Here is a 24332-nt window from a genome sequence, read left to right on the forward strand (position 1 = left end):
TTATTTATTTATTTATTTTTTAAATAATTTCTTTTTTTGTTTTATTTATTTTTTTAATTTTTTTTCTTTATTGGGGAATTAATGTTTTACATTCAACAGTAAATACAATAGTTTGTACATGCATAACATTCCCCAGATTCCCATTTAACAATACAACTCCCACTATGTCATTCATCATCTTACATGGACCTGCATTCTCCCCACCCACCCACCCACCCCAGAGTCTTTTACTTGGGTGCAATACGCCAATTTCATTTCAGGTTCGACTTGTGTTTTCTTTTCTAGTCTTGTTTTTCAACTTTGGGCTGAGAGTGAGATCATCCCATATTCATCCTTCTGTTTCTGACTTATTTCACTCAACATGATTTTTTCAAGGTCCATCCAAGATCGGCTGAAAACGGTGAAGTCACCATTTTTTACAGCTGAGTAGTATTCCATTGTGTATATAGACAACAACTTGCTCAGCCACTCATGTGTTGTTGGACACCTGGGTTGCTTCCAGCTTTTGGCTATTAAAAATTGTGCTGCCAAGAACATATGTGTACACAGATCTTTTTGGATGGATGTGTTGGGTTCCTTAGGATATATACCCAGGAGAGGAATTGCAGGATCATAGGGTAGGTCTATTTCTAGCCTTCTGAGAGTTCTCCAGACTGTTCTCCACAGAGGCTGGACCAACTGACATTCCCACCAGCAGTGCAGGAGGGTTCCTTTGACCCCACACCCTCTCCAGCATTTGCTGCTGTTACCTTTTCTGATGTATGACATTCTCACAGGAGTGAAGTGATATCTCATTGTTGTCTTTATTTGCATTTCTCTGACAATCAGAGACTTGGAGCATTTTTTCATGTGTTTCTCGGCCTTTTGGATCTCTTCTGTGGTGAATATTCTGTCCAAGTCCTCCCACCATTTTTGGATGGGGTTATTTGTTGTCTTGTTGTTGAGTCTGGCAAGCTCTTTATATATGTTGGTTATTAAACTCTTATCTGATGTATGGCATGTAAAGATCTTCTCCCATTCTGTGAGGGGTCTCTTGGTTTCTATAGTGGTTTCTTTTGCTGTGAAGAAGCTTTTTAATTTGATGTAGTCCCATAGGTTTATACTTGCCTTAGTCTTCCTTGTAATTGGATTCGTTTCATTGAAAATGTCTTTAAAATTTATGCGGAAAAAAGTTCTGCCAATATTTTCCTCTAAGTATCTGATAGTTTCTGGTCTAACATCCAAGTCCTTGATCCACTTGGAATTTACTTTTGTATTTGGTGAAATACAGTGATTCAGTTTCATTCTTCTGCATGTTTCAACCCATTGTTTCCAACACCATTTGTTGAAGAGACTCTGCTTTCCCCATGTAATAGTCTGGGCCCCTTTGTCAAAGATTAGATGTCCATAGGTATGGGGCCTCATTTCTGGGCTCTCAATTCTATTCCACTGGTCAGTGTGTCTGTTCATGTTCCAGTACCAAGCAGTTTTGATGACAATGGCCCTATAATACAGTTTGAGATCTGGCAGTGTGATGCCTCCGGTTCTGTTCTTTTTTCTCAAGATTGTTTTGGCAATTCTAGGTCTTTTCTGGTTCCAGATAAACATTTGTAGCATTTTTTCTATTCTCCTAAAAGATGTGCTTGGGATCTTGATTGGGATAGCATTAAATTTGTAGATGGTTATGGGTAATATATTCATTTTGATGATGTTAATTCTACCAACCCATGAACATGGAATATCTTTCCACTTCTTTGTGTCTTTTTCAATTTCTTTGAGTAGTGACTCATAATTTTCAGTATACAAGTCTTTCACTTCTTTGGTTAGGTTTCACTTCTTTGGTTAGGTTTACTCCTAGATATTTTATAGTTTTTGTTGCTATAGAAAAAGGAACTGATTTCTGGATTTCAATTTCTTCTAACTTAGTGTTTGCATAGAGGAAGGCCACTGACTTCTGAATGTTAATTTTATAGCCTGACACATTACTGTATTGCCTGATGATTTCCAAAAGCTTCTTGCTGGATTCCTTAGGTTTTTCCATGTATACTATCATGTCATCTGCAAATAAGGAGAGTTTGACTTCTTCTCTTCCAATCTGTATGCCTTTAATTCCTTGCTCCTGCCTGATTGCTATGGCAAGAACTTCCAACACTATGTTGAATAGTAATGCTGATAGTGGGCAGCCCTGTCTAGTACCTGATCTGAGGGGAAATGCTTCCAGTTTTTCACCATTGAGTATGATGTTGGCTGTAGGTTTGCTATATATAGACTCCACTATCTTCAGGAATTTTCCATCTATTCCCATTTTTTTGTAGTTTTTTTTTTATCATAAACGGATGTTGTATTTTGTCAAAGGCTTTCTTTGCATCTATTGATATGACCATGTGGTTTTTGGTCTTGCTTTTGTTGATGTGGTGGATCACATTGATTGACTTACGTATATTAAACCAACCTTGCATGTCTGGGATAAACCCCACTTGGTCATGATGAACAATTTTTTTGATATACTGCTGTATCGGTTGGTTAGAATTTTGTTCAATATTTTCGCATCTATGTTCATCAGAGATATTGGTCTGTAGTTTTCTTTTTTGGTTGTGTCCCTGTCTGCTTTTGGTATCAGGGTGATGTTGGCTTCATAGAAGCTGGCAGGCAGTATACTTCCAGTGTCTTCAATCTTCTGGAAGACTTTTAAAAGTAGAGGTATTAGTTCTTCTTTGAAGGTTTTGTAGAATTCATTTGTAAAAACATCTGGTCCAGGACTTTTATTTTTGGGAAGATTTTTGATAACTGTTTCAATTTCATTAGCTGTGATGGGCCTGTTCATGTTATCCACTTCCTCTTTATTAGTTTTGGAAGTTGGTAGGTATCTAGGAAATCATTCATTTCTTCCAGGTTCTCTAGCTTGGTGGCATATGGTTGTTCATAGAAGCCTCGCATGATATGTTGAATTTCTACAATGTCTGTTGTGATATCTCCTCTTTCATTTACTATCCGATTTATTTGGGTCTTCTCCCTTTTTTGTTTTGTGAGTCTGGCTAAAGGTTTGTCGATTTTGTTTACTCTTTCGAAGAATCAACATTTACTTTCATTGATCTTTTGTATGGTTTTCCTATTCTCAATGTTATTTATTTCTGCCCTAACTTTAGTGATTTCTGTCCTTCTGGTTCCTTTAGGATTCCTTTGTTGTTCTTCTTCTAGGTCTTTAAGATGTGCAATCAGGCTGTTTATTTGTGCCTTTTCTTGTTTCCTAATGTGTGCTTGTATAGCTATGAACTTCCCTCTTAGGACTGCTTTAGCTGTGTCCCAAATATTTTGATAGCTTGTGTCTTCATTTTCATTGAACTCTCGAAACATTTTGATTTCTTCCTTGATTTCCTCTTTGACCCAGAAGTTGTTAAGAAGTGTACTGTTGAGCTTCCACATTTTGGGACTGTTACTAATCTTTTGTTGATTGTTAAGTGTTAGTTTAATTCCACTGTGGTCTGAGAAGATGCTTGGGATGATTTCAGTGCTCTTGAATTGGCTGATGCTGTCTTTGTGGCCTAACATATGGTCTATCCTTGAGAATGATCCATGTGGATTTGAATAAAATGTGTATTCCAGTTTCTTGGGATGAATGACTCTGAAAATGTCCAATAGTTCTAGTTTATCTATCTCTTCATTTAGCTCCCTTATGTCTTTACTGATTTTCTTCCTGGATGATCTGTCAAGTTGAGAGAGTGGGGTGTTGAAGTCCCCTACTATGATTGTGTTCCTGTTAATATATTGCTGTAGCTCTTTCAGTAGAAGTTTGATGTATTTAGATGGCTTCTCATTGGGTGCATAGATATAATTGTTAAGTCCTCTTGATTGACTGATCCTCTGAGCATTAAGTAGTGTCCATTCCTATCTTTTTTAATCTTATCCATTTTAAAGTCTATCATGTTAGATATGAGAATAGCTGTTCCTGCCCTTTTTTGTGGGCCATTGGCTTGTATGATAGTTTTCCATCCTTTCACTTTAAGTCTGTGTTTGTCTTGTTGAGTTAGGTGAGTTTCCTGTAGACAACATATTGTTGGGTTGTGTTTTCTGATCCATCTTCCTACTCTGTGTCTTTTAATAGGTGAATTCAGGCCATTGACATTTATTGACATCAAAGATTGAAGATATTTTAACGCCATTCTTGAAGAGTTTTAGAGTGTTTTGATATATGTCCTATTTGTGGTGGTCTGGTTGTTTATAGGAGACCTTTCAGAACTTCTTTCAGGGCAGGCTTGGTGATGGTTGCTTCCTTCAACTGTTGCTTGTCTGAGAAGGTTTTGATGCTTCCATCTAGTCTGAATGACAATCTAGCAGGATATAGTATTCTTGGCTGAAAGCCTTTCTCATTGAGCACTCGATAGATATCTTGCCATTCTCTTCTGGCCTGTAGTGTTTGTATGGAGAAGTCTGCTGCTAATCTTATGGGTTTTCCTTTGTAGGTGACTCTTTGTTTTTCTCTTGCAGCCTTGAGGATCCTTTCTTTATCCTTATTGCTTTCCATTCTAAGTATGACATGTCTTGGTGTCTTTAGGTCTGGGTTAATTCTGTTTGGGACCCTCTGGGCTTCTTGAATCTTTATGTCTTTGGTGTTGTCTAGACTAGAGAAATTTTCAGCTATTATGGCCTGGAGAATGCTTTCTTCCTCTCCTTCTCTTTCTTCCTCTGGTAAGCCAATAATGCGTATATTGTTTCTTTTGAAGTCATCCCATAGGACTCTGTTGTTGTTTTCAGCATCTCTTAATCTCTTTTTGAGATCTCTTACTTCTTTTTTAGTTGTCTCTAATTCATCCTCAGTCTTGCTAATTCTGTCTTCAGCCTAATAGATTCTATTCTCTCTGCCCTCTACTGCTTTCTGGACTTCATCTATTTTGTTGCCCTGCTCTGATACTGTTTTAGCTTGTTCAGTTAGTTGCCTTCTTAGCTCAGCGATTTCAGCTTTCAGCTAATAACCATGAGATAATTAGAATTTTCTTCCATATTCTCATTTGTTGTTCCTGCATTTCTGATTACAATTTTTTCAAATTCTTTACTCACTCCTGTTATTATTTCCTTAGCTAATGTTTGGATGTTGAACTCGTTGTTTTGTGCTTCACCCTCTGGAGGACTTTTAGCTGGACTCTTGTCCTGGTTCGAGTCTCCAATATTTTTTCTTGTTGTTTTAACCATTTTATATATTATGTTATGAGTTCCCTTTATCAGTACTTTTCAAATTATTGATCACTATTGCCTGGATTGACTTGTGTCTAAGTAATTTAATTAAAGGGTTTACCGTGGTGGAAGTTAACAGTTTTTTCAATCCCTGAGTTGGAGCTCAGTGGTGTAAAAGCCTCTTTTATTTTTCTTCCCTGTAGGCTATGGGAGCCTGAGGGCTTTTAAACTGTCAATAGGCTTCTTAGCTTTATCTCTGACTCCTGACCAAGAGATAAAGCAGGGTGTGGCAGAGATAATCAAGTGGTTATGCAAAGAGACTTTCACAGCCCCTCAGCTATGCCACCAAGGTATAGGTCTTCTCCTGAGTTTCCCGGTTAGATCTCTGTCCCCTGGTGTCCCTCCCTGTTGCTGCTCCAGATTCTGAGGGTAGTAGCAATGGAGACTCAGAGTTGCACTTGGTGAGTCTCTGGGGAGTCCTTTCCTCCCTTCAGCTGTCCCCTTGTTGTGGAGCAGACTGGAGGTGGTGTCTCCACTGATAAACTGTTGAACTGTTAGCAGTCACTTAATCTCTCCTTAGGCCCCTCTCTCCTGTCACCAGCTTCTTCTTCTTCTAGCGTTTGCCCTTCTTCCGTAGCCAGTCAACAGCGTCAGGTTGAGCCTGATGTAAAGTTTCGAGACCTCCTTTGAATCTGGAGAGGTGGCAGTCGTTGACTATGTGGGTCATAGTCTGTCTGTAGCCGCAGGGGCAGTTCGGGTCGTCTCTGGCTCCACAGCGATGGAACATAGTGGCGCACCGGCCATGGCCTGTTCGATAGCGATGGAGGAGGGCCCAATTATAACGTGCTAGGTCAAAGCCAGGTTGACGCTTGCAGGGGTCTGTGATGAGGTGTTTGTTCCTTACCTCAGCTGACTGCCAACTCTGTTTCCAAGAGTCTGGAACAGAGAAGTTCAGTGTAGGCATAGGGGACCAGATTGGGTGACGAGACGTCAAGCGTTGGACAGGGTGGGCGAAGATATCCGCGTATATTGGCAGGTCCGGTCGAGCGTAGACGCGGGAAATGAATTTAGATGATGCCGCATCCCGACGAATATCTGGTGGGGCGATGTTGCTAAGAACTGGCAGCCATGGAACCGGGGTGGAACGGATGGTTCCAGAAATTATCCTCATGGAGGAATATAATTTGGAATCGACCAAGTGGGCATGGGGGCTACGGAACCATACTGGGGCACAGTATTCTGCAGTGGAATAGCATAATGCCAGAGAGGATGATCGTAGTGTGGAAGCGCTCGCGCCCCATGAGGAGCTGGCCAATCTTGCAATGATGTTATTCCTCGCGCCCACCTTTGCTGCAGTTTTTATGAGATGTTCGTGAAATGACAGAGTGCGATCGAGAGTAACGCCAAGATAGACTGGCTGGGCTTCATGCCGGATTCTAGTATCGCCAAGCTGCACATTAAGCTCACGCGAGGCCGAGGCATGGTGTAGATGGAAAACAGATGATACCGTTTTTGCAGTGCTAGGGATTAGTCGCCATTCTTTACAGTAATCAGATATCAGAGACATGTCTTTCGTGAGTGTTTCCTCGAGGATGTCGAACTTGGATGCCTGAGTTGCACAGAAGATGTCATCGGCGTAGATGAACTTCCTTGAAGAAGTTTCTGGGAGGTCATTGATGTAAATATTAAATAGCGTAGGAGCCAGAACAGAGCCCTGGGGGAGGCCACTTGAGACAAGTCTCCATCTGCTAGACTTGTCACCCAGATGCACCCGGAATCTTCTGTTTTGGAGAAGAAACGATATAGTGTTGGCCACCCATGGAGGCAGGCATCTTGAGATCTTGACTAGGAGACCACGGTGCCAGACCATGTCATAGGCTGCTGTGAGATCAACAAAGACAGCACCCGTCTTTAAATTCTTTGGAATCCATTTTCAATGTAAGTTGAGAGGGCCAGGGCTTGTTCGCAGGTAGATCTTCCTGGGCGGAAACCAGCTTGGGCGGATGATAGGAATTTCTCTGTAAGATGAGAAATACGTGACAGAAGCAGCCTCTCAAGGAGTTTGTAACACACGGAAAGGAGAGAAATTGGTCTATAGCTGGCGGCCAGTGTTGGGTCTTTCTTTGGTTTCAAAACCGCTATTATCTTCGCAGGACGCCAAACTTTGGGCATAGACTCAGATTCCAAGATGTGGGACAGGAATGAAGCAAGCCACTTCTTTGCCGCGGGGGCCCAGGTTAAGAATGAGTTCTGGGGTGATGTTTTCATAGCCAGCAGCTGTTCCCGGTTTAACCCTCTTCAAAGCGTCTTCCAGTTCAGACAGTGTAAAGGTAGAGAGTTTTGGAGATGGACAAGATAACCGGAAGTGGGATGACCACTCGTGGGAAATTTCTCTTTTCCAGACTGGGTCGATCTTAGCACGTCCAACTTGAGTTAGGTGACTGGCCACTGAGTTTGGAGATACAGGAGGATGGGAGATGGGAGGGGGTTGGCTACCGGCACTCAGTCTGTGAAGAAGCTTCCAGGCCTTCCTACTTGAGTGGGTGAAGTTCAGACTTTCCGTGAGTTGTTGCCAGCGGGCTTGGCGTGCTGCATCCAGGGAGGCAATGAGATGGTCAGCCACATCTGGGTCGCCCGACTCATCATACTGCTTTAGTAGTTGCTCGCATTCAGCATCAAGACAAGGCGTATAGTTAGCGCGTCTCCCACGAGGAATGGCTTGGGAAGCTGCTTTGAAGATGGCTTGGCGGAAGCGCCTGTAGGAATCTTCAGAGGGGATAGAGTTAATTGGAATTGCAGGAATAGATTTGTTGGTAAGATCACTGAACAGATGCCAGTTTGCTTTCTGAAAGTTCCATCTTAGTTTCTCCGAGCACAGAATCAGTGGGAGCTGGAGACCAATGTGGATGATAGCTGGGCGGTGATGACTGTGCGGGAAGATCTTGAGAACTTGTCTTGTAGCGGGAAAGGCTTGGTCGTTGACTGTGCTAATCCAGCACAGGTCGGGTGACGAGTTTTTATTCCATCTAGCACTGTGAAAAGAGCCTGGCTGTTTGGGATTGTATAATAGGGAGAGGTCATTCGCTGAAGCCCAGTCGGCTAAGATAGAGCGTCAGCACGAGTGGAGGAATATCCCCAGTCTTGGTGATGACTATTAAAGTCTCCAACGTAAACGGCTGGTTGATTCGGGCTAGGCAGGACCTCATTATCCCATGAGGCACTGGGAGGCTTATATACGTTGACGAGCTGAATAGTTCCAATAGTAATGGAGTCGTAGAAGGTCAAAGAGGGCGTATGGTAAACGTGTCACCAGCCACGCATGTTTGTACTCAAGGGTGATTTACTGGGTTCCTGTGGTCATTCTAGTCCTGTCTTGTTTCGGTCCGGGTGGTCTCCTTTGGTATTCCTAGTTGATCCGGGAGAGGAGAGGAGAGAAGAGGGAAGGGGAGGGGAGGGGAGGGGAGGGGAGGAGAGGAGAGAAAACGATCTGCTGCTCGTAGCTCCGCCTCCGGAAGTCGAATCCCACATATGTTCTTAACAGCACAATTTGTAATAGTCAAAACCTGGAAGCAATCCAGGTGTCCAACAATAGATGAGTGGCTGAGCGAGTTGTGGTATATATATACAATGGAGTACTACTCAGCTATAAAAAATGGTGACTTCACCATTTTCAGCCAATCTTGGATGGTCCTTAAAAAAATCATGTTAAGTGAAATAAGTCAGAAACAGAAAGATGAATATGGGATGACCTCACTCAGGCAGAAGTTGAAAAACAAGATCAGAAGAGAAAACACAAGTAGAACCTGAACTGGAATTGGCGTATTGCACCAAAGTAAAAGACTCTAGGAGAATACAGATCCAAGAAGGATGACAGAGGACCTAGTGGGGGTTGTATTGTTATGTGGAAAACTGAGGAATGTTATGCATGTACAAACTATTGTATTTACCCTTGAATGTAAAACATTAATTCCCTAATAAAGAAATTTTTTTAAAAAAAATCACCCTCTATACAGGTCCAAAAAGGATGACAGAGGACCTAGTGGGGGTTGTGTTGTTATGTGGAAAACTGAGAAATGTTATACATGTACAAATTATTGTATTTACTGTCAAATGTAAAACATTAAACCTCCAATAAAGAAATTAAAATAAATTTTAAAAAAAGATCCTGGGTTTAATCTCCAGCATCCACCAATGAATCAGTAAACACTGAAAATCCATAGTGATGGTTCCAATAACCTTATAGCTAGCTGTGGGCTTTTGATTGTTAACTATACATTAATTGTCCCAAGTCAAAATCTTGACGTGATTTTTGGCATTATGTTCCCAAGTTCTGTGAATTTTTCCATATCAATACATTTAACATTCCTGAGTTTTACTTACTGTTTCTTTTTTTTTTTTTTCAAATAAACATCTTTTTATTTTTTTATTATCTTTATTTACTTATTGGATAGAGACAGAAAGAAGTTGAGAGAGGAGGGCAAGATGGAGAGGAAGAGAGACAGACACCTGCAGCCCTGCTTCACCGCTCGCAAAGCTTTTCCCCTGCAGCTGGGGAGCAGGGTCTTGAACCTGGGTCCTTGTGCACTGTAACATGTGCTCTCAACCAGGTGAGCCACGACCCAGCCCCCTCATTGTTTCTACTAGGGGCTGAACTTTGAAATCTCACATCATTTATTTATTTATTTATTTATTTATTTATTTATTTATTTTATTTGATCAGCTCTGGCTTATTGTGCTGCTGGAGACTGAACCTGGGATGTCAGAGTCTCAAACATGAAAGTTATTTGCATAACCATTACGCTACCTTCCCAGTCCTTCATGCTATTTTTTTAAAAGGCAGGGGGAAAAAAAGGGTACACTATATTTTTGAAATCATGCAAAATTAAATAATTTCTAAAATATTTTTAAACAAAATAGATGCTGACAATTTAGAACACCAACTTAACTCAGAATGACGTCAATTTCGTATATTGAATAACAATGATATCAGATGCTATATCACATACTAATTCTAGAAATTAAACTATAAATCTAAGTAACTGGTGATTAGTCTGTGGTTTCCAATCTTTCAGAAGTAATAAATGTACAATAATACTAACTTTTAAAATATGCCTCAATGAAAAATAGGTAAAATAGGCCTCAAAAAAACTGTGTTCCTAGGAGTCACTTTATGCCTTTTTCTCATCTTGCATTCCCTCCTCCTTCGCTGCAGCATTTGCCAATCAACATGCTTGTTAAATTTTCAGGACTCCCAAGATCACTGTTCAATAAGCAAACTTGTTTTGACTTTAGATTTAGGTGAATACTATTGTCATACAAGTTTGATTTTCAGTTTATAATATTTTCAATGGCCAGTATCCTTTTTTAATTTTTTTTCTAAAGGTTTTATTTATTACATTTAACAAAGAATTTCACATGTAACAGACAGGAAAACAAAGACTCTGCTACATGCAGCACTAGGGGTTAGACTGGGAAATTCAGGCAAATAAAACCAGGACTTTCCCTGGTTGCTTTCAGTTGTTTTGTTTTGCTATCACTGAGGCTTCACCACTCCAGGAGGACTTTTTCAGACAGGAGAGACTAAAGCAAAGAGGGAGGGAGGAGGGGAAGGAGAGAGCGCTTCCTCCAGTGCTGGGGAGCTTGGCTCAAACCTAGGTCACACACATGGCAAAGCAGCATAGTATCCAAATGAACCTTTCTGCTGGCCTTAAAATGACCAGAGAGAGAGAATACCAATGCATTACTCTGGCATATTCAATGCCGATAATTGAATTGGGACCTCACATTTGCAGGTCTGAAACTCTTATCTCCTTTGTGAGCTACTGGATCACTCCTTGGCTAATTTCTTTTTGTTTGTTGGTTGGTTTGATTTGTTTTTAATTTTTATTATCTTTATTTATTGGATAAAGAAAGTCAGAAATCAAGATGGAAGGAGGAGATAGAGAGGGAAAGAGACAGAAACACCTGCAGCCCTGTTTCACCACTCAGAAAACTTTCCTCCTAAAGATGGGGCCCAGGGGCTCAAACCTGGGTTTTTGCACTTTCTAACATGTGTGTTCAACCAGGTGAACCACAATCCGGTCCCTCCTTGGCTAATTTCAATGATTCCTTCAGGCCCATAATACTATTCAGATGAACAATGGACTCTCAATAAAGTGTTTTAGATGGTTGGATTCCATCACTTGGGTCTCATCCATTCAAACATCTTACTGCCCACTATGTGTCAAGCATTCTACTACAGGATGAAAGTATAGGAAAATTCATGCCACAGAAAACTTTATAGACTAGTGAAATATAAAGTCATACTACTCCATAGTTACAGGTTATGATTTGATAGACCATAAACTAACACTATGCTAACCTTTATCATCTAACCTTTCTCATCTAACACTCAACAACAGTCTGACCTTGTAATAAGATCTGTTGGTTTTCAGAATCGCAAAATAGCTCACTTGGTGCTGCTTTACTGTGCATACAACCCACGTTCAGGTTAGGTTCAACCTTCAAGACATTGAAGGCTGTGCTCTCTTTGAATATCTCTTTGCCTTTCTGTCCCTATCTTGAAAAAAAAAAATCTGTTGAGTATGATAACAAAGCTTATAAAGATGGAACAGATATGTCTCCAAGATACTAATTTTCCTCTGTCCCCACAGCCTCTCCAGCATTTGGGCCCCAGATCAGATCAAATTGATGGGGTTTACAGTCAACAATATTTATACACTTTTCCTATATTTGGGAGCTACTCTCTTCTCTGATCCAGCTTTCTGGTCCTTTTTCCAGCCATCACATCTTCTCCCCAGACAATAACTTGGATCCATCTGCATATCAGATGTCAGGCTCAGGGAAAAAAAAAACAAACTATTCTCATGGGCTCTTTGGAATAAAACTAAGATAGGACTACTAACTATCTAGATGGAGACCCCCCCCGCAACTCTTCATATAAACTATTCCAGCCTTTAGGTTCATGATTAGTCAACAATTTGTTTGACTGTATATGTTCATTCTTTTTCCAGCCACCAGGTTCCAGATGCTGACATGATGACAACCGGACTTCCCTGGGTAGGCAACCTTATCAATATGTCCTGGAGCCCCGCTTCCCCAAAGCCGTGCCCCACTAGGGAAAGAGAGAGGCAGGCTGGGAGTATGGATCGATCGACCTGTCAACACCCATGTTCAGCAGGGAAGCAATTACAGATACCAGACCTTCCACCTTCTGCACCCCATAATGACCCTGGGTCCATACTCCCAGAAAGATAAAGAATAGGAAAGCTATCAGGGGAGGGGGATGGGATATGGAGTTCTGGGGAATTGTGTGGAGTTGTACCCCTCTTATCCTATGGTTTTTGTCAGTGTTTCCTTTTTATAAATAAAATTTTTTTAAAAGATTTTATTGGTGGGGGGCAGGTGATGACTCACCTGGTGGAGCATGAACAATACCACATGTAACGACTCAAGTTCAAGTCCCCTGTTCCTGCCTTCATAAGCAGTAGAACAATACTGCAGGTGTCTCTCCTTTTCTCTGTCTCAATCCCCCTGCATGTCTCTCACCCTCTATCAAACAGAAAGCAAAAAGAAAAATGGCCACAAGGAGTAGCAGAGTTGTGTAGGCACCAAGCCCCAGTGACAGCCCTAGTAGCAGAAAAAAAATTTACTTTTCTTTTTTTAATTAATTTATTTATTGGATAGAGACAGACAGAAGTCGAGACAGAAGGGGGTGATAGAAAGGGAGAGAGACAGAGACACCCCTGCAGCCCAGCTTCACCACTCGCAAAGCTTTCCCCCTGCAGGTGGGGACCAGAGGCTCGAACCTGGGTCCCTGTGCATTGTAACATGTGCATTTAACCAGGTGTGCCACCACCCAGACCCTACTTTTTTATTTTCCTAAGAGAACAAGAGGCCAGACACCACTCCAAAATACTGTGTGTTCGGTATGTGATGCTGAGGATCAAACCGAAAGTGTGCACAAAGTGTGCTTACTACTGAGCCACCTCCCAGACCCCCTGACTTCCTTTCTTTGGGGGATAGAGCCAGAAGTGAAACTGCTATTAACAGATCATACAGTAGTTCAATTTTTAAATCTTTTAGGACTCTCCTGTAACCCTTCTGATTCTGGAAGCTGACAGAGATCTCATCCATTGGAGTGCTATATGCTTTGTACCGTGAACACTCCACTTCCATAATGGTGACACCAAATTTACGTTCCGTAGGGATTCCCTTCCTCTAGCGTCTCGTCAACACTTATTTCTTTTTGATAAGAGAGAAAAATCTTAACTTCCTCGTCATTCGGAAAACAGGGCTAACTTTAGGAAGTAGTGAACATGTTAATAGGTTTAACTGTGGCAATCATTTCACAATGTATGTATATTATGTATGTCAAACCATCTCATTATACACCTTAAATATATGTAATTCGTAATTTCGTAATTGACAATTACACCTCAATAAAGGTGGGGGAAGGTTACAATAAAGTTAATAGCTTGTAACTTACACTAGAACGAAAAAAGCTACTAGGTGGGAGAGGAACTATTGTCTCCTTATGTAAAAAACAAATTATGCTCATTAAATATCAAAGCATGCAAGAAGGCACAGTGCAGAATATAATAAGCCAGAGACCTGCCCACTAGTTTCAATACAAAGCAAAAAGAACCAGGGGCAAAACAGAATAATAGATGAGTAGATTAGTTTGAGTTATCATATTTCTTCGCTTTGTTTTGCTACCACTGCAAATGTTCCCCTAATTCAAACTGCCAGTTCTTCTTAGTAATTCTAAAAATACATCCAATCCCCAAGAAAAGGACTGAATTTAATGTGATGAGAAAGGAGGAACTTGAAGGACATGCAATTCTTACACTGTAGAAGGAACACTGGAAAACTTCCATTCTTGAATGTGAATAGGTCTTAAAGGAAATCAACATAAGACCCAAAGAGGTCACTCAACAAAATGCTGAGTAATAAGATAAATCATTGTAAGTATTACACAGATTAAGGTTTTTGTAAAAGGCACTTTAAGCGCCTTCTTGAACGGGTCATTCCGCAGAATTTATCTGGAGTCCTTTCTAGAAGAAGCTCTAATTAAGACAAAGGGGAGCCAAAGCAAGTTTCAAAAGAAATTTTTCTTTAAGTTGCTTGAGTTTCACCTGACTGTGACCAAGAAAGGAAGTGATGCCACCTGAGCCAAGATGAATGGTAAATTTAGCGAAGGTGTGTTAGAGCTATTGAATTGGTACAAAAGAAAGTGAAATAAGAGCAATTACAAGCAATCATTATACTTACACTGTGAAAGATTGCTGAGGATTAGAGCATAAAGTTAATAGTCTTTCTAATAAACCCTTGCCATTGGATCGGCCTAGGATGTTTAAGTTCGAATACAGCTACTGGGCAAGGGAGGAAACAGGATAGATAGGCAAACTAACTCTCATGCCTGAGGCCTAAGGTTCCAGGTTCAACCCCATAAGCAAGAGATGGTTATTTGGGCCAGGAGGAGGTGGCACGCCTGGTTGAGTGTTCATGTTACAATGTTAAAGAACCAGTGGTCCAAGAGGTGGTGCAGTGGCTAAGGCACTGGACGCTCTCAAGCATGAGGTCCTGAGTTCAATCCCCGGCAGCACATGTACCAGAGAGATGTCTGGTTCTTTTCCTCTCTCTTCCTATCTTTCTCATAAATACATAAATAAATACAATGTTAAAGAACCAGAGTTCAAGGCCCCTGTCTCTACCCGCTGAGGGTGAAGAAGATTCATGAGCTTTGAAGCAATGCTGCTTTCTCTCCCTCCTTCACCCTTCCCTCTTAATTTGTCTCTATCCTATAAACGATAAATAAAAGTTTTAAAATTAAAAAACATGTGATCATGAAACAAATGCTAAATTTGTCACTATATTTCTTTTCTTTTCTTTTCTTTTCTTTTGCCTCCAGGGTTATTGCTGGGGTGGTGCCTGTAACACTCCTAGAAGATATTTTTTTCCCTTTTGTTGCCCTTGTTATTTCATCACTGTTGTGGTTACTATTGTTGCTGGATAGGACAGACAGAAATAGAGAGGAGGGGAGACAGAGGGGGAGAGAAAGACACCTGCAGCAGACCTACTTCACCGCTTGTGAAGACACACACACACACACACACACACCCACACCCACACCCACACCCACCCCCGCCGGGCCCCGCAGATGAGGAGCTGGGGACTTGAATGGCATCCTTAGCGGGTCCTTGTGCTTTGCTCCATGTGCGCTTAACCCGCTGCGCAACCGCCCCACACCCGCCAGTAAGTTTCTTTAAAGAAACTTTATTTTTTATTTTTCCACCTTTGTTGCCCTTGTTTATCGTCGTCGTTGTTATTATTGTGGTAGTTATTTATGTCGTCGTTGTTGGATAGGACAGAGAGAAAAGGAGAGAGGAGGGGAAGGCAGAGAGGGGGAGAGAAAGACACCTGCAGACCTGCTTCACCGCCTGTGAAGCGACCCCACTCCCACCCCGCCGCGCAAGTGGGGTGCCGGGGGCTTGAACCCGGATCCTTAAACCGGTCCTTGCACTTCGCCGCCACAGTATATTTCTTTAAAAACCATAAGCACTTCACAGGTGGTGAAGCAGGTCTGCCTGCAGGTGTCTATCTTTCTCTCCCCCTCTCTTTCTCACCCTTCTCTCTCCATGTCTCTGTCCTATCTAACAATGACATCAATAACAACAATAATAACTACAACAACAATAAAAAAAACAAGGGCAATAAATGGGAAAATAAATTTAAAAAAAAACATAAGCACAGGAAACGAATTTTCTGAAAAGGGCCAGAATGTAAATATTTTAGTTTTTGCAAACCAAGAAAAGCAAGGATATTATGCAGATTCTTATGTAACAAGAGAGAAAACCAATTTACTCAATTTTCTGACAAAGTTCAGGAATATAATAATAGCTTATGTGCAATTTTCTGGTACCAATTTACTTATAAGAAGAGTTCAATTCTTTGGGGAGTAACACACATAACTGGGGTTCAAAGTTAGTGTATTCAAACATCAAAGTGACTACAAATGTTCATCTAAAAATCATTCTCAGCTCCTTGGCCTTCAAAAGAGTCTGGCCAAATTTTTTTTTTCATGCTTTACTTTAAATACTAAAGTTACGTGAAAAACAGAGTGAAACACTTAACACTGCACATTTCTTAATTTCCAAACTGCCAAGCAAAGCAACTCATTAGCATTCTTAACATTAAGTGCCTAATCTTCAACAGTCATTTGCGTAAAGCAAGTTATTCTCCCTTGATATACAGCTATAAACTGAATACTAAGGAAGGAAAAAAAATTACTAAACTAAAAGTAGAAGAGATTAATGTAATCTCCTTTAAAAAAAAATTAAAATCCAAGTTACCCAGAAATAAAAAGAGTAACAAAAATAGTTTTGATCAGAAACTAGAGAAAAAGAAAACAAGGGGGCTTAAGTAACTGAAGGTAGGTAGCAAATGGAGTGATAATGTGAAGAGACAAGTTGAGGTTTCTCTATCAAACATGAGGGGAGCAAACAACTAATCCACTGACATCTAATGAAAATGTATCTTGAACAATTTTGGCAATATTAACTCGAAGAAAAAGCTTAGTTTCCGTTTTTATTCTGGAAGCTAGTGCACGCAGTGGAAGGGAACATGCACAAGACCCTGAGTTTGAACCCCAGTACCACATGGGAGCATCACAGACAGAAATGGGGTAACTCCTGGATGTTGGAGCAGTGCTGTGGTGTCTCTCCACTCCATGTGCTTCTCTCCCTCTCCTCTCTCAAAATAAACACTGGGGGGGAAAATTGTGCTCAGGAGAACATTCAGTAGTATCTTTCATGATACTATGTCCTCAGTTTTATTTCCAGGTGCCACATTAAAAAAACATATATTATCTAACTATGAATACTACTTAAAGCCTTCATTCAATTATGTTTATTTGTTTTCTATCAAGAGGTCAAGAGGACTACTCAGCTCTGGTTTATGATGGCGTGGGGGATTGAACCTGGGTCATCAGTGCCTCAGGAATAAAAGTCTTTTGTGTTACCATTACGCTATCTCCCCTGTGCACCTTTATTTAGTTGTTGTTGTTGTTGTGTTTTTAATTATTGACTTCACACTGACAAATGTCTTGGCAAAAGTTAGCTCTATTCAATTTCAGCCTCACCAACAGGGGCTCTTTGCTAGAAAACCATTACCTTTGTAATGGTAGTAAGATGTGCCTGAGTCCTACAATTGGCAAATTAAAGAAAATATTCATCTATGGCTCCTAGTAATAAATGAAGATATTAAACCTTACTGTTAAATGACATGGCAAATATTTAAATGCTTTTCTTATGAATGAATAACGTTAATACTCGTAGTTTGCTATGATTTTGTTTTGTTATAGTAAATAAAAAAAAAAATCACCGAAACAATGCATACAGCCCTGATAAGGAGGGAAAATACACTGCCAAATCTAAGTAGTAAAATATCTTTAGATAGTCTTTTGCTTAAAAAAAATTATCTTTATTTATTTATTAGATAGAGACAGCCAGAAATTGAAAGGGAAGGGGGTAATAGAAAGGGAGAGAGAGAGAGACACCTGCAGCACTGCTTCACCACTTGCAAAGTATCCTCCCTGCAGGTAGGCATCTGGGGCTCAAACTCAGGTCCTTGAGCATTGCAACATGCGTTCAACCAATATTATTAAAATATTCTTTAGAATAAGCAGTTTTCTACCATAGTACTTCTAGCACAAGAGTAAAGACCTAATGACATTGTACATAAAAGTTGTGGATTTCCAATCTTCAGACTTTCAACTAGAATGCTAATCTCCCTTGCCTCCAGAATTTTATGTATGACAACAATAAAGGTTCTTAAAATTTTCAAAAGTGGGGAAGTAAACTAATGTGATAGGAGCAGCTGGTAAGGACTTCTCTATACCTACTTACTTCTAATACCCCTCAATATATTTTAATCTGAATAGTGACAGAGCTGGAGTGATAGCCCACTGGGTAGGGGGTATGCCTTGCCATGTGTGCCACCCAAGTTTGAACCCTGGCATATGGTAGAGGCAGACCATGAAAACTGGGGAAAATCCAGTGCTATCATATCTTTCCTTTCTTCTCTGTCTCTATCTTAAAAAAGCAAAGCAAAGCAAAGCAAAACCAGTCTGGGAGCAGTGAAATTGCATATGCATGAGGTCCCAGTTCTGCAAATAATGATATTAATGACTAGCAAACAACAGAGAGCAGAGAGAAACATGGATATATGTTTGGAGGAAGTGCCTGTACTTTTCCAATAACTCTACACCCAGTTCAGATCCAATTCTCAACATACTGACACCGATGTCCCAGGTTCAATTTTATAATGTTAGTCTTGATATCTGCATAGGTATATGTCAATGTTGGCACAAAATCACTAACTGTTATTCATTTTCTCTGGCTCCAAAAGGTGGATACAATTTGAAAATGCAGCATTAAAAAAAAAAAAATCACATTAGAACTAGCAATGAGAATTTTAGAACTGAACATGAAGGTCATTCTTAAGATTGAATATTTTGGTTCTTCAAGAGAAAGGGGAAAAAAAAAAAAAAAAAAGAAAGAACTGACAGTATGTCCAGGATCACAAACTAGAGAATAAGAGTTTGGACTTCAATTCTAATGCCTTCTTAATTTTAAGACTATTGTGTCTTTCTCAGACCAAGATACAGGAAACTCCTCAGGAAACCTGAAATCTGGATTATACACATGAGTGCAACGTTTGAAATCTCCACTTCAACCAATACGTAATGTGAAGAACCTTAATTTATTTCAGAACCTAGTTTTCAAGAAAGCTTTTATTTTCAAAATACAGAAATTCTGGCAGAAGGTAGTCTGGGAGATGGCGCAGTGATAAAGCACTGGACTCTCAAGCATGAGGTCCTGACCAGCAGCACATGTACCAGAATGACAGCTGGTTCCTGTTGTCTGTCTGTCTGTCTGTCTCTCTCTCCCCTATCTTTCTCATAAATACATAAAATGTCTAAAAAAGAATTTTTGGCAGAAGTTGAGTTCTGGCAACTTAGAAATATTAAATATATAAAGTTCCAATTTATCCCTATTTTCATCTTAGTAACTTAAATTTAAATAAGATGATATATGTATTTTTAAAGGTAAGAGACAGAAAAGGAAGAGAGTGAAAAAGACCACAGAACCAAAGCAGTGGAGATATTTAACTAGCCCCAATTTTCTAATTTCTAATTATTTTACTTAACTGCTAACATTGCAATAAGGTTCCTAGTGTGATGCTTAAAGTTGGAAATCAAAACACCCAAGTTTTGTCTCAAATTTTACAATACTCAATAGTTACTATGAATAATGGCCTAATTATATTTTTATCTCCCAATTAAGATCATAGTAACAATAACTATTTACTGCAAAATCTTAGTGCAAGGTATCTTAATGATATGGTTTCTAACTCGCACATTTTACAAAATAGGGTTTATCTACTTTAACAGGTGAGAAAACTGAGACTTCAAAAAGATTAAATTTTCCAAGAAACTGAGCTAGTTAAGTGGCTGAGCTGGAATTTAAGCCCTGCTCTTCATGACACCAGCTGAGAGCCCATGGGCCCCGGTATCACACCACTTTGCTCACCACCTGATATGTGTGCTCTTTGTGCAGCTGGGGGAACCAAAAAAAGTACCACTGACGGACTGCTAGGGAGCTTTAAAAAAAAAAAAAAGTCAAACAAGAAGACATGGTAAAATTACCGTGATCTTCTAGTTAATAAACTGAACATGAACTTTCACAGATACTCTTTTTTTAAAACTTTACTTATTTGATTTGATTTGATATGACAAAGAGAAACTGAGAGGGAAGGAAAGAGGTGGGAGGAAGGGAGCAAGGGAGAGCCCATTGCAGCACTGCTTGTGAAGCTTCCTTCCCCTTGTAGGTTGGGACCAGGGCTTTGAACCCAGGTCCTTATGCACAGTAACACATGCACTTTACCAGGTGTGCCACCATCCGGCCTACAGATACTTTTCTAATCACTGCTGTTGGGAAATTGTGCAGATGTGATTGAGTTAGGCAGGACCCACAAACCATCCTATGCCAGTATGGCCAGTCCCTTTATCTACATACCAATCTGCTTTGTCTTATAAATGACTAAAGGTCTCCTCCCCACCACCTTATCCCCTCAGGGTATTGCTAATTCCAGCCAGCTAAAACCATAGCAGCTAAGAAAGTTCCCAGCATGCCTTTTTCTTTTCTCCACCCCCTTTCCTAGCCATCTCAGGTCCTTACTTGCCACTTCCGGTTTTATCCCATAAAACCCACTTCTGTTCCTGGTTTCACTCTTTTCTCTCTGGTGTCCTGCATCCGACCTGGAGAAGGGCTGGTGTGCAGAGCTGGAGGCGCCATTGCAGTTTGGCGCCAACTGGCTTAACAGCGCTGTGCTCACACCAGACTCTGGGGCTTCCCATGTGAATAAAGAATTGCATTACCACACTGCCATGAGTTCCTGGATCCTTTCTCCCACCTGCAAGCTGGCCCCGCACACTGATAATGAAAAATCAGCCAGATACAACTAAAATATATTGATTTTCCTTTTAGGAACAACAACAGCAATTGAACTGGGAATATGGGTATTTTTAATAGATTTTGTTCTTTTTTTAAAAAAAGTTATTTTTCAACATTTTAAAGAGAGACAGATACAGAAATAGAGATAGGCCAGAGCACTGCTCAGCACTAGCTTCCGGTAGTGCTGGGGATTGAACTTGGGATTTTGGAGCCTCTAGCATGAAAGTTTTTGTGCATTACCATTATACTTTCTCCCCAGCCTCCCCAGATAACTATTTTAACACCTATCCCAGTAGTTGAAATAAAGTTTCTCTGAAGAGTCCCATTAAATCGCATGCATAGGGGGCCGGGTGGTAGCACACCTGGTAGAGCGCACATGCGCAAAGACCTGGGTTCGAGTCCCCGGTCCCCACATGCAGGGGGAAAGCTTTGAGAATGGTGAAGCAGTGCTGCAGGTATCTCTCTGTCTCTCTTCCTTCTACCACCCCCTTCCCTCTTGATTTCAGGCTGTCTCTATCCAATAAATAAAAGATTTTTTAAAAAGAATTGAAAAAATAAAAATAAAAAGATAAATCGCATGCATTTTTAAGGAGGGAGTGTCCAGATTGGGGAGGTGGGCTAGGATGGGGGGTGGTGGTGGTGGCCATAATGCGGCAGGACAGAAGAAAATAAAAAAACTTCATACCAGTTCCTGCTTTCAAACACATTAAAAAATCCCCAAATAGACAAAAAAAAAAAAAAAAAAATCAACGTGTGTGTGTGTGTGTGTGTGTGTGTGTGTGTGAGAAGCAGAGCGCTAACGCAGAGTACTCAGAGAGTACTACACAGAGTACTCACAGTCTAGTGTCAACCTCCGGTCACCACTGCAGAGGAAGCCACTTAATGATTGCTGCTGCTCGGACCTCACGGTTCTCTAGCCTATGCCTTAGACCGGGAAACAGTGCAGAACTTACTATTATTATTATTATTATTATTTCTATCTGTGGCTACTGACATTTTGCGTTGTTTATAACTCCTAGAGCGTTATGTAGGGTATGGTTACTCATAAACAGCAGCCTGAAAAGCCACAAAACAAAACAAAACACCAGCGGTGAAGTTTCAGGTCCCCTTTCACCTAGAGCAAGCTGCCCTGCCACTAAAAGCCCACCGGTGGGCTGGCAACGGACGGACACGGGGCCCATTCGGGGGCGGCAGGTGCTGCTCGGTGACCTGGCGACACCGGACACGGTCTCTGAGCGAAGCGTCCACGACCCTGCGCCCTTTCCCCCCAACAATGGCCACGGCGATCACAATCCCCCCCCCACGCAGGTGAAGACACTCGGACCCACGTCACCTCTCGAGTGGCGTCAATAAACAATATTCCTTCCCCCTTTGGGGGGGAAAAAAAAAAGCAAAACGAAGCTCCCTTGAAGGTATATATGTGTGTATATATATGTGTGTATATATGTGTGTGTGTATATATATATATGTATAAATAATCCCCCACCCCGCCAGGAACCCCAGAAACCGCCCATTGAAGGTTCTTCACCGGACACCACCCCACCCCCTCTTCCGTGCAACAGTCACTCTGCCCTCGGCAATCCCGAGCAAGAGGACACCCCAGACTCGACCACACATTCGGGATCATCCCCACCCAGCCACCCAGCCACCCCGCAGAGAAGGGAGAAGAGCCGGAGGGAAGGTGCGGGGCGAGGAGGAGGAGGAGGAGGAGGAGGAGGAGGAGGGCGGGACCCGCCTGTCAGCTTCCAGGAAGCGCCGCCGACCCGCAACTCACCTCGATCTCACGGATGTTGTTGGAGGTGACGAAGATGCCGATGCCAATGGGAATGAAGATGAGGCCGATGATGAAGAAGGTGGGGAGCACGGTGCCCGCCGTCAGGATGGGCTGCCAAGCCGGCAGCCGTTGCTGTTTAAAGGCCGTGTTATCCGGCCTCCGGTTCTTGGCGGCGCCCCCCGGAGCACCCGGGGGCCCGCCGTCCACTTCATCCTTCGCGTTATAGTTCATCGCCATCGATCCCCCAGGGCGCGGCTCCGCGACGCGCAGGTGGAGCGCCCAGGGGACCCGCCTGCTGACCCTGACAGGAGACGCGCAGGCGCCGCCGCGGCCGCCGCCACCTCCGCTGGAGAAGCGGAAGAGGCGGGACACCTTGCCGAGGAGCGACGCTGACCGGAAGCTGGGGTGGGCGCGGGAGGAGCGCCGACGGAAGGGAAGGGAAAGAGGACGGAGGGAGAAGACGGAGGGACTAGGGGGAGGGAGGGGAAGGAGGAAGAAGGAAGGGGGAGGGAAAAGGCGGACGCACCCAGGTCTTCAGCCCTGTGACGACAAAGTGGGGTCCTGAAGGTCTGGAGCGTGGAGCTACGTTAGCGCATGCGCGGCTCGGGGGCGGGGGGGTGTGGAGCGGTCGCGGCGCCATGGCTGTGAACGCATCTCCGAACCTCGGGTGGCGCCGGGCCTGTAGACGGCGCTGATGCCGGCTGCTGTGCGGGGGTTTCATCCGGACGACTCGCCTTCCAGGTGCCAGATGTCATCCGTCTGCTGTGACCGGAGCAATCTCGTCATCCCAGGCTGCTCGTTGGGGGGCGGGAGTTGTTCTTCCCTCGAAACCATCGCACGTTTACGATTTTGAGCCTGGCGAGAATAACAGCAGTCTTGGGGCTATAAAACCGCCACTTTCTAAAGAGATGCAAGACAACTACCTGGTGGTTTAACTGAAAGACGGGCTGGGTGGTGGCTCATCGCGTTGAGCGCACGGGTTACAGTGCTCAAGGATCTGGGGTTCGAGCCCCCGGTGCCCACCTGCAGGGGGAAAGCTTCACAGGTGCTGAAGCAGGGCTGCTTTCCTCTCACTTTCTGGCTGCCTCTATCCAGTAACTAAAGATAATTTAAAAAAAAAATTTAAAGATAATTGCAACACTTGAATTTGCAGGAACAAACAAAACCAGAAGTAAACTCCCTGGGACTTGGGGGAAGGGCGGGGGAGGGGGCAGAGGCTGCTCCAACCTTTGATGATGGTTGCGAGATCTATGTGGAGATAGACCCTATCATCTCACAGTCTACAAGCTACAGGCCCGCCGCTATTAATCTCAATAAAAAAAATAGCTTGAAAAAAATAATAAAATGACAACTTTCTCCAATTACGGTAATTAGATCCAAACTCCAGGTGCAAGTATAATAAGCATTAGGTAAGCGATGAGTATCCTGTCCTAAAGCCAAGAAGAGACCATGTGACATGATCCCTATTCAAGCTCTGCTTGATCTCTTGTCACTTCCTGACTCCACTAGTGATCTTTACCTGAGCTTTTTTTCTCCCAGCCTGTCTCAGACTTGCATATTTGAGAACTCTTTTTATAATAAATTGTAGCTATTTTATCCCTATCGCTTTTTTATTGAACTAATAATGATCCACAAGTCCGTTGGAAAAGAGGGATACAATTCCACATAATTTCCACCACCAGAGCTCTGTATCCCATCACCCCCCTTGAAAGCTTTCCTATTCTTTATCCCTCTGGGAGTATGGACCCAGGGTCATTACGGAGTGCAGAAGGTGGGAGGCTTCTGTAATTGCTTCTTCAATGGACATGGGCGCTGGCAGGTCCATCCATACTCCCAGCCTGTTTCTATCTTTCCCTAGTGTAGTAGGGCTCTGGAGAGGTGGGGTTCCAGGA

At 42.2% G+C, this 24332-nt stretch overlaps 1 protein-coding gene across 1 annotated transcript in view; it reads right to left on the reverse strand.

Annotated features, from left to right (window-relative positions):
* TMEM30A (transmembrane protein 30A) overlaps positions 1-22809 on the reverse strand; it is a 49231-nt gene extending 26422 nt beyond the window's left edge. Inside the window, exon 1 of the mRNA XM_007540023.3 lies at positions 22441-22809. Coding sequence (XP_007540085.2) covers positions 22441-22677 — 237 coding nt within the window. The 5' untranslated portion in view covers positions 22678-22809. The remainder of the gene's footprint in view (positions 1-22440) is intronic.
* Between the last annotated feature and the right edge of the window lie 1523 nt (positions 22810-24332).

Source organism: Erinaceus europaeus, chromosome 13 (genome assembly GCF_950295315.1).
Source record: "Erinaceus europaeus chromosome 13, mEriEur2.1, whole genome shotgun sequence".
Lineage (NCBI taxonomy): Eukaryota > Metazoa > Chordata > Mammalia > Eulipotyphla > Erinaceidae > Erinaceus > Erinaceus europaeus.